Source organism: Mercenaria mercenaria, chromosome 4 (genome assembly GCF_021730395.1).
Source record: "Mercenaria mercenaria strain notata chromosome 4, MADL_Memer_1, whole genome shotgun sequence".
Taxonomy (NCBI): domain Eukaryota; kingdom Metazoa; phylum Mollusca; class Bivalvia; order Venerida; family Veneridae; genus Mercenaria; species Mercenaria mercenaria.
Genome location: NC_069364.1, coordinates 93,716,036 through 93,726,738, shown reverse-complemented (window position 1 = coordinate 93,726,738; position 10,703 = coordinate 93,716,036). Strand labels below are relative to the sequence as shown.

General features: G+C 37.9%; 1 protein-coding gene across 1 annotated transcript; it reads right to left on the bottom strand.

The window, feature by feature from the left end:
- Window positions 1-9,420: 9,420 nt before the first annotated feature.
- Window positions 9,421-10,498, bottom strand: LOC128556703 (uncharacterized protein K02A2.6-like). The gene is made up of 2 exons (XM_053542341.1): window positions 10,476-10,498; window positions 9,421-10,069 (listed from the first exon to the last, which is right to left on the bottom strand). The coding sequence occupies exons 1-2, from the start codon at window positions 10,496-10,498 to the stop codon at window positions 9,421-9,423; spliced, it is 672 nt and encodes a 223-aa protein (XP_053398316.1).
- Window positions 10,499-10,703: the final 205 nt, after the last annotated feature.

Genomic DNA, 10,703 nt, shown 5'->3' with positions numbered 1-10,703 from the left:
ACAAAACACATGTGCAAAACGTTTTTTTTTTCTGATACATATATTTGATTAATTTTAAATTCAATATGGCTTGTTAATCTACAAAAAAGGAAATTTCCGTAGCTACATTAGAGACATTATGCAGCCATTCAATAAAAAAAATGAAAATGAAATTTTAGTCCCATTTAAATATAGTATAGTCAGTAGGCTCTTTGAAAAACAGTGTATCATTTCCTGTCTGTGCACTTTCCTGTCTTAAAACTGTTTAAGATATACATGCAACAAAATAAGCTAGGTTTAAAAAATGGAAAGCGAGCATTCGAATCTGCAATTATAAATAACGGATTCAGGTGTAATCAAGTCACGACAAGTGTTTGCTGAACGGCGAACCTTATACTTTACGAACCTTTTCTACTATAACTTTCGGTTAGGTAATCCACATTCAAGCCAGAGTTTCAGCTCAAACACCGAATGCTCATATAAAATCATTTGAGCGAAACTTCGCCCTTGGAATACGGTTTCCGTCAAGTTTTTATTATGCCCCACTTCGAAGAAGGAGGGGTATATTGTTTTGCAGATGTCGGTCGGTCGGTCGGTCGGAATGTAGACCAGTCCGTTTCCGGATGATAACTCATGAAAGCTTGGGCCTAGGATCATGAAAGTTGATAGGGAGGTTGGTCATCACCAGCAGATGACCCCTATTGATTTTGAGGTCTGTATGTCAAAGGTCAAGGTCACAGTGACCCTGAATAGTAAAATGGTTTCCGGATGATAACTCAAGAACGCTTGGGCCTAGGATCATGAAAGTTGATAGGGAGGTTGGTCATGACCAGCAGATGACCCTATTGATTTTGAGGTCTGTATGTCAAAGGTCAAGGTCACAGTGACCCTGAATAGTAAAACGGTTTCCAGATGATAACTCAAGAACGCTTGGGCCTAGGATCATGAAAGGTGATAGGGAGGTTGATCATCACCAGCAGATGACCCTATTGATTTTGAGGTCTGTATGTCAAAGGTCAAGGTCACAGTGACCCTGAATAGTAAAACGGTTTCCAGATGATAACTCAAGAACGCTTGGGCCTAGGAGCATGAAAGGTGATAGGGAGGTTGGTCATCACCAGCAGATGACCCCTGTTGATTTTGAGGTCTGTATATCAAAGGTCAAGGTCACAGTGACCCTGAATAGTAAAACAGTTTCCGGATGATAACTCAAGAACGCTTGGGCCTAGGATCATGAAAGGTGATAGAGAGGTTGGTCATGACCAGCAGATGACTTCTATCGATTTTGAGGTCTGTATGTCAAAGGTCAAGGTCACAGTGATCCTGAATAGTAAAACGGTTTTCGGATGATAATTCAAGAATGCTTGGGCCTAGGATCACGAAAGTTGATAGGAAGGTTGGTCATGGCCAGCAGATGACTCCTGTTGATTTTGAGGTCAATATTATAAAGGTCAAGGTCACAGTGACCCTGAACAGTTAAACGGTTTCCGGATGATAACTCAAGAACGCATAGGCCTAGGATCATGAAAGTTGATAGGGGGGTTGGTCATAAACAGCTGATGACTCCTATTGATTTTGAGGTCAGTATGTCAAAGGTCAAGGTCACATTGACCAGGAACAGTAAAATGGTTTCAGGGCAGTTACTCAAGAACGCTTGGGCCTAGTGTCAGGAAAATTGATAATTAAGTTGGTCATGATCAGCAGATGATCCCTATTGATTTTGAGGTCATTAGGTCAAAGGTCAAGGTCACATTGGCCAGGAACAGTTAAAGCAGTTTCTGATCATCTTGTCTAAAACCACAGAGCCTAGGGCTTTGAAATTTAGTATGAATTATCATCTAGTGGTCCTGTACGAAGATGATTCAAATTATTGCCCTGGGATCTAATATGGCCCCGCCCGGGGTTCACATGATTTATATAGACTTATATAGGGAAAACCTTTGACAAACCTCCTGTCCAAAACCACAGGGCCTAGGGCTTTGATATTTTGTATGTGACATTATCTAGTGGGCTTCTACTAAGATTGTTCTAATTATCCCCCTAGGGTAAAATATGGCCTCGCCCCGGGGGTCACATGGTTTACATAGACTTATATAGGGAAAAACTTTGAAAATCTTCTTCTTCAAACCACAAAGACTAGGGCTTTGATATTTGTAATGTAGCATCATCTAATGATTCTCTACCAAGTTTGTTCAAATTATCCCCCTAGGGTCAAATATGGCCCCGCCCTGGGGGTCACATGGTTCATATAGACTTATAATTTCACATTTCTCAAGCTACAGCCTTCAAATTTGGATCAAATGCATAGTTTTGTGTACCAAAAAAAATCGTTTGACCTTGAAATTGAGCTAGTGACCTACTTCCACATTTTTGAAGGTACAGGCTTCAGATTTGGACCACATGCATAGTTATGTGTACCGAAATGAACTTTGATCTTGAGATTGACCTAGTGACCTACTTCACATTTCTGATTGTACAGACTTCAGATTTGGACCGCATGCATATTTTTGTGCTCTAAATTGAAATTTGACATTGATTTTTACCTACTACCTACTTTCACATTTCTCAAGCTACAGCCTCCAAATTTTGAAGCACATGCATATTTCTGTCTACCAAAATGAACTTTGACTTTGATATTGATCTAGAGACCTACTTTAACATTTCTCAAGCCACAGCTTTCAAATTTGGACCACATACACATTATATTGTACCGAAATAAAATTTGACCTTGATTTTGACCTTGAGCTAGTCTTGAAATTTGGAACATTCAAAAATGGCTCAGTGGATGGCACCAAGATCACTTTGTAATCTCTTGTTAGGTTAAAGGTCAAAGTCAGATTAAAACAGAATGGTAGAACTTTTGCTTACACTGAGCATATAATTTCTGTTCCTTGTGCAATTACTAAATGCATCAAGGTGGGCATTTCGTGTTCGACGAGCTCTTGTTTGGAATAGTTTCTCAGAAGCAATTGTGTTTGTTGTGTATATCAACTTAATCAAGCGGTATACATGACATATATCGATGACGTCACTGGCGACTGCATTCTAAAAATAGCTGTTAATATAAAAATAGCCGTAAATAGTCCTGATGATATTCATGCGCTTTGTTATAGCTGCACTAATTTTTGTTATTTGCCGTTTTGCACTAAAAGTGTAGTGGTTTTCATTTACCGTCTATTATTCTATTGAGTCGGAGCAAAGCCCCGACCCAAAAACGTAACCGGGCCAAATGCGAAACTGGCCCCTGCCACTTAAACAAATAGAAAAGTTTTGATTAATGCGAGGAGCATAAATTTTGTTTAATCACCAATTTCCGTTTCCTTATTACTAAAAGAACTGTCTAAATTTTGGAATCATGACCACCGTCTTTAAACAGTAACGCAAATTTACTGTAATGACACCTAATAATTAGCGCTAAATAACATATAATAAATTGATAGTGAAAACAGCACGAACAATAAGCAGGTAAGGAATCCTTTCAATATTGCAGTTACTCTACAAAATTCAATTTGAAGGAAACACGTATGTACATGCAGTAGAGAAACAATAACACAACGTTCGTTTGTTTGATCAAAAGGCTGTTTGCTCAAAAATTCGTGCGAACCAGAAAACTTGAGACGGATTTAGTAACATTTAACATGTTTGATACAGAAATACCGCTTGTGGCCACCAACCTTTAATGTTAAAAATGACTCTTCGGTACCCATCAGCCAAACGTTGGTATCAAAACTTATATATGTTTAATACCATTCATGTTACCCGTTTACAAAGAAATGTAAGCCTAGACTACATTGAGAAATACGAGAATGACCGGATTCTGAAGTCGGAAAGCTTGCTTATTCATTTGGATAATGATATAAGAAATGTTTTATGACTGCTTCTTTTCTTGACAACATTATATCATATGACAACTTTTTGAGTTGGTGTTCAGTCCTTTATCAGTTGGACGCAACTTTTCCCGGCGAGGCAAGAATAATGATTGACAGTTCTTTAAGTCCATTGAGACCTGCTTTGATACTAAGTCTTGCTTTCCTGCCTGTTTCGTCCGTAATGATGTTTAACTTCTTGCTCTGTTTTCTGCAAAGGCATTAAAACATATGCGTATTCGGTTCTTTAAGCTTTCTTTGATATATTCTATATTCAGTTCACGAACATTTACATATTTTATATATTGTGGTATCTGTATGTATGTAAGAGATTAACCTGGCAGTGATAACTTTTATTTACTCTGTCCTGGAACTTCCCAGTTGGAACATGGTAGGGATATGAAAGTCTGGAATCGGTATGTTGTTTTCTAAAATGTAACTTTTCATTAAACCTTGTTTTTACAAACCTATACAAATATACTTATAAAATTTGGCAGCAGAAACGAAAGTAGTTGCATATTCATATTAGAAATTATTATTACTATAATTTCACCAGTTATTCCAAGTCAGGTAAATCGCAGGTGTTCAGAACGTGACTGTGTATATTTTGTTTTGGACACCGCGTTCTTCAGAGATCTTCCATTGTGTCATTAATTAAGTCCAATATGCAGTTAAGTACTGTAACTACTAATCTTACGACGCAGTAAGATATTTGTAGTGTTATGGATTCTCACAGTGTGTTAAATTTCAACTATAACCGGCTTGAGAGAAATTGACTTTCATTTCATAATTATCAATGCTGGTAATAGGTGTGTGGCAAAAGTTGTATTACCCCAACGGTGTAATGACCTAATATCACGGGAAAGGGAATTTGCGTTTAAGGGAGAGCCGTTTACCGATGAATAAACTTGTGTCCGAACCCATGGCTATTCTTTCATTTATTTTTATTGTAAACATGTTGTAATGTATTGTTACATCATCAAGATAATCGTGTTTATTTATAAAGCATGTCAGAAATAATTCTGTAAAAGTAATACTTTTAATACGAATGTATCGTTTCACGTTAAAGCAGAAACGATACTTAAACAAGGAGCTCTGACTTCAAATCACTTGCCCCTCATCGATTTGGGTTCGAGCCTCATTCGGGGCGTTGAATTCTTTATGTGAGGAAGCCATCCAGCTGGCTTACGGAAGGTCGGTGGTTCTACCCAGGTGTCCGCTCGTGATGAAATAATGCACGGAGAGGCACCTGGGGTCTTCCTCCACCATCAAAGCTGGAAAGTCGCCATATAACCTATATTGTGTCGGTTCGAAGTTAAATCCAACAAAAAAGAAAACATGGGGCTAAAATTTCAAGAGGTAAGATCATGGCCCCGAGTGTACGACCAAAGATGTTTAATTGTGTTTATCATATGAAGGTCAAGTTCATCTAGGTCATTTGGTAGATCTTGCCACAAGGTTTAAAGAATATGTGTATGAACCAAATGGGGTTATTATGTTGGTGGCAGGACCAAAAATATTGTTTATTTCGGTTTTAATTTTGAAGGTGAAGGTCATATGAGATTCAAGGTCATTCATATATTGGTCAGTCTGTAGGTCTTGTCACAAGGAGTTGAGTGTGTATATGAACTAAATCGTGTCATTATTGTGGGTGGTTCGCGAAACTGTAAAATATCGGATAGTCTTACGGACAAATCAATAGCTACATGCCCAGGGGCATAAACAACAATTAAGAAATGAAATGATTTTTTTCGGTGTTCATGCAAAATGGACGACAGAATAGGATCGGCAAATCCATGAGCGATTCTTGTTTAATTTGCCGATCCTATTCTGTCTTTCATTTCGCTTGAACACCGAAACAAATAGTTTCATTTCTTATATTTACATTATATTTCCTTTCCATCTGTAAACAAGATAATAATATAAACTGCACATATTTTGTGCCAGTTAACATTAAAATCAGCTTCCTGGCCATTCTGTTCACCAGACGGAACAATGCGACGTCATCTAAAGAACGTTCTCCCTGACTATACGCGGACGTCGTCAAAACAGCGGTCGGTTATCACTAAGCAGCGATGACGTAACTGTCGCGCCTTTCCTTTTGCTGTTCATACGAAATGAACATCATAATTTGCAATGGAGAAGAATAGGGCGAATGTAAATATTCAGTGTTTTGCAGTAATATAAGATACCAACAGGACCGAATTTTGAAAAGTTCCTTCTAAACGTCATTTAGAAAAAAATCAATTGCCATATTTCATATCTTGATACCAATAATGTCAGTAAAATCTTTAAACATTTTGACAGTGTCGTAGACGACAAGTAACAATGAAAATGGCTCAACTGGACACGTCCTTTTATTCACAAAATACAGTGGCGTAGGAAATGGCGGCAAAAAATAAAACGTTTCATTTGTTTACGCTCTTCCAACTAGATGAATCCAGTTTTGGCCAGCCTAGTGTAGTTAAAGCTAGTCTAAATTCCGGGTTCACCGTTCATATACCTGCCAGTGCTCGCTACATGCCGTACTAACTTCTTTTTATGACCTTTATTGGGAGAACACAATGCTTGTTGTTCAGTGGTCGTGAGATGTCCTCGTTTATGTTTAACCCTAAGACTGGCAAAGGGCCACTTTCGTGACCCGACTTACGAACTAAAATTGCCAGAGAGCCACTTTTGTGGCCCGAAACCTGTTTAATTTAGGATCGATGTGGTAATGTGTCAAAATTTGTCATTAGTTTTCACGAGCTGTCAAAATTATTATTATCTCTCTATTCTGCAAATGCATTGTTATTGTAAGTATCTTGGTCGGATATTGTAGTGTGTAACTTACTTTACATTCCACATTAATATTTGTGCTTGAAATTGCTTTGTTGAGCTCACCGAAGTCACGTATGAATTTCTATTGTTTTAGTTTATTGTCTGTTATAAAGGTACCAAACCTCAATATTAAAATATAAGAATTGTTCCTTTCTGGTAGACAAAGGTAACTATTTGGTTGAATCATAACATAACGGTTTTTGGAAAGAACTGAATATTCTTTGTTTTTTGTTATTCACCGGAAATTCAAAACGCGACATCACCTTAAGCGAAATATCAAAGTTTATTTCTGCGTCGAAAAATTCTGCTGATAGTTTAAATGTGCGGAATTTATTTCTGCATAACAGCCTTGACCCGTAGAATAAGTAGAAATAAAGGCTCGCAGAATTAACCCGCTTATGGCATGTCAAACGTTGCTAAATTATATGAGAAAACCAGTATTAGTGGCAAAAAATTCAAAATTGAGATAATAACATATTCATAAAAAACATTCTTTTATCTTTAAAATCCGAAAATTTGAAGTGATTATCTTCACTATCTTAAGAGCTACAATGTTTTTAAGTTAGTCACCGAGGGTATTTTGAGACGTAACGTTAAGTACGTCATGAAAGCAGTATGACGTCGTTGTGCATGCCCTGTATTTTTCCAAGTCATTAATGGAACAAATTATGCGTAACACTTAACATCATACATTATGATATTTAGAAACAGTTTAAAGCGATTTTACTGGAAAATAACTTAACCGTATATCTTTAGTTTCATCACGAGCCTTTTATCTATACACCTCTATATTTTCATGATGCATGGGTGCTTTGGAATTTCCGTTGCCATGACAACAGAAACAACATTTATATGAAAAATATGGTAGAATTTGGTTTGTCTTAGATGACACAATTACAATGTATTAGTTTCTAGTTTCTGGAGAAACATAAGAAAAACAGTGATTTTTCAGTATTTTACACTACTAATTATACAATAGTTATATCATGTCACTAATACAGGTTTTGTCATGGAATGGCCCATATGTATGTTATTATTATTGTATGTTTGTTATTGTTATTCAATGTCTCTAAAAGTCATTATTGTTATTCTATATTTTGTTATTCTTATTGTATCTTTGATATTGTAGCGAGCTAGTGGCCTTAAGAGTTATAACTGGTAGCGTGAATAAGATTACCTAACCCAACGACACCTCGGTAGCCTGGTATTGTGTCAGTGGATTAGGATATCTGAATCTGAGTATACATGTATTACGTCTGTAGACTGAGTTGAATGTGTCTAAGTAGATTGTGAGGAAACTTCGACGGCCTGGATCTATGTAGACTATGAGTGGCGTGCAGACAACCCGGTGTGGACTATGATTGTAGCTCTAGCTTTGAAGTTCTGCGTAAACTAAGGCAACAAGTTCACCTTGGTATATGTTGCGTTGGCTCTTTAAAGGACTTACAAGAATTACTCAGATAGAAAGGGTTGGTCTCCACAGGGCATTTGGGAAATGTACTAAACTTTGCATTAATTAATTAAGTGAATACAACAATAGAATTCTAAAGAATAAAATGATTTATTTGTTTATTCCCTAACAAATACTCAATGAGTGACTAGAATACTCGATTCAACAAAGTGAAAAAATATCACTACAATAAATAGCACAAATACGGTATCTTATAAGACTTACAATGTCACAAGCTTCGAATAAAATACGCGAAAATGCACGGTCAGGCACTACTAAAAATATCACGTGAAAATACAAGGATCTGTCAACAATCAACAGGACAAGAAATACAGTAGTCTATGATAAAGCAGTTCTCTTATATCTGTAGTGCACGAACCTAGACTTTTAAATTCTCTTTAAAATACTGTGAAAATTCTATCAGTCAGCCTTAAAATGTTTAATACAAATATGTAACAAAATAAATAAACAGTCTGATATTTGAGACAGATTAAAGAATTAATGACCTTAAAAGATTTCTGATTTATTGTGATAAATATGGTAGCCGGCCTTGAACTCTTGGAAATAAACTTAATCTGAATTTCTGATGTCAACTGACAAGAATTTGCCCTTAGATGTTTTGAATTGTGGAGACCCCGAAAATCGGGAACAACGGGTATATATACCCAAGACCTGTGCACTAAAACCAAAAGTGGGTACGCCGCAAATTCGTGCGGGTACGCAAAAATGCAACAAATGCACCAAAAACAAATGTGTACAAGACGCCAACGTCATTGGCTAAAATTGTACACAAACAAAATTTGCGCACTGGCAACCAGTATTCAGAGTCGGCAACCATAATTTTACGATAAAATTACACTAAAATAATTAGACTTTAGCTTGATACATTAGACATTATGATAATCTATCGAATCCTTACAGCATAAGTCCTTTTGTAGCTCATCTTTCGTCTATTTGCCTTCAAAACAAAAATGGTGACCTTCTATCGTTACTAAGGAGAAAGTTACCGTGACACCGCTTAATAACAACCCGGAAGTGAATGTAAATTTGTAAATAAAGCAAGATTTCTTCGTAAATACATCTGATAAGCAGTTAAATACACCATGACCTGAAGGTAGTAAAAGAGTCTTACAGAAATGATCCAAAGATTACAATGCTACCTGGTTCATTATGCAAAAATCGATCTCTAAGTGGACTTCACAAATTCGGATACACACGTCCGGATAAACAATAAACAGATTAAAATACCTGACATAGCAGAACTTCTACTCTGAATGGTATCATATACCATACATTAAAATAACTCTAAAATAGCTCTGCCCCTTGATCTCTTAGCTGTATTACAAAGGTCAAGGGAGACAACTTCCTTAACACCAAACATGGTCCTTCGAAAGCTGGCTGCAGCTTGGGAGCTTCGCCAACTTTCCTGGATTCAGCTAAACACCAAACCACATCACCCTTCTCGTAGTTATTCACCAACATCCTTTTGTCATATATCTCCTTGCTTCGTGCAGCTGACTTCTGTAAATGTTTCCTGGCTATGTCATGGGCATGGTTCATCTTTGACAGGATACCATCAACATAGTCACCATAGCTGGTCACTGGTACTTCAGACTTACTGGTGGTACTGCCAAACACAAGCTCTGCCGGGAGTCGCACTTCTCTTCCCATCGTTAGCAAATTCGGAGTCAGCTTTGTAGACTCATTCGGTGTCGCCCTGTATGCTCCGGCCAAACATCCTAGGTTCAAGTCCCAGTCTTCTTGTACTCCCTGAAGGTAGGCTCTGATCATGCGGACTAGTGTCCGGTTAAATCTTTCGACTTGACCGTTGCATCTCGGATTTCGCACACTTGTCCGCACTTTCTTTACTCCCAGCAATCTGCACAACTCTCGAAAGACTTTGCTCTCATATGTCCGGCCTTGGTCACTCAGGATTGATACCGGGCATCCCCACCTACAAACAAATTCATTAACAATTTTGTTAGCACAAGTTTCGGCGGTCTGGTCTGGGACCGCAATTACCTCGACAAACTTTGAAAAATGATCAGTAAGCACTAGGATATAACGGTTTCCTCTAGGGGTTACGGGAAAAGGGCCTAAGTAATCAGTCGCTAACACATCCCATGGGGCACCAGTCCTAACTGATCCCATAGCAGCTCTGGGGGGGGGGGGGGTGGTTTCTTATCCCTAGCACAAATGTCACACTGGCGAATGAACAGTTTCACATCTTCCCTTAGATTGAACCAGTAAAACCTTTGGAGAATTTTAGCCTTAGTTTTCTTTATTCCCATGTGACCTGCCAATAGTCCTCCATGCATAGACTGTAGTATCTCTCTTTTCACCTTTTCTGGTACAATTACTTGTCCATATGTTCCTGACCCATCTCTCTTTATGAATTCCTTCAAAAGCACACCATCTGCTACTTTCAGCTGGTCTCACAACAGTAGGTAATGTCTAGAACATGGGCTCATAGTGTCTGTCCGTTCCTTCACAGGTTTTTAACCCTCCTCCTTGGCCTCTAGCACTGGCTTTATGTCTGAATCTCCAAGCTGTCTCGCTCTCAGCTCTGCTGTTGTTTTCCCTGCTCC

Excerpts from the sequence above, each read along its gene's own strand:
- LOC128556703 (XM_053542341.1), bottom strand. The coding sequence starts at position 10,498 with ATGGGTCAGGAACATATGGACAA. Across the intron at positions 10,070-10,475 it reads GGTCAGGAACATATGGACAA|GTGGGGATGCCCGGTATCAA; the intron begins GTAATTGTACCA and ends ATTTGTTTGTAG.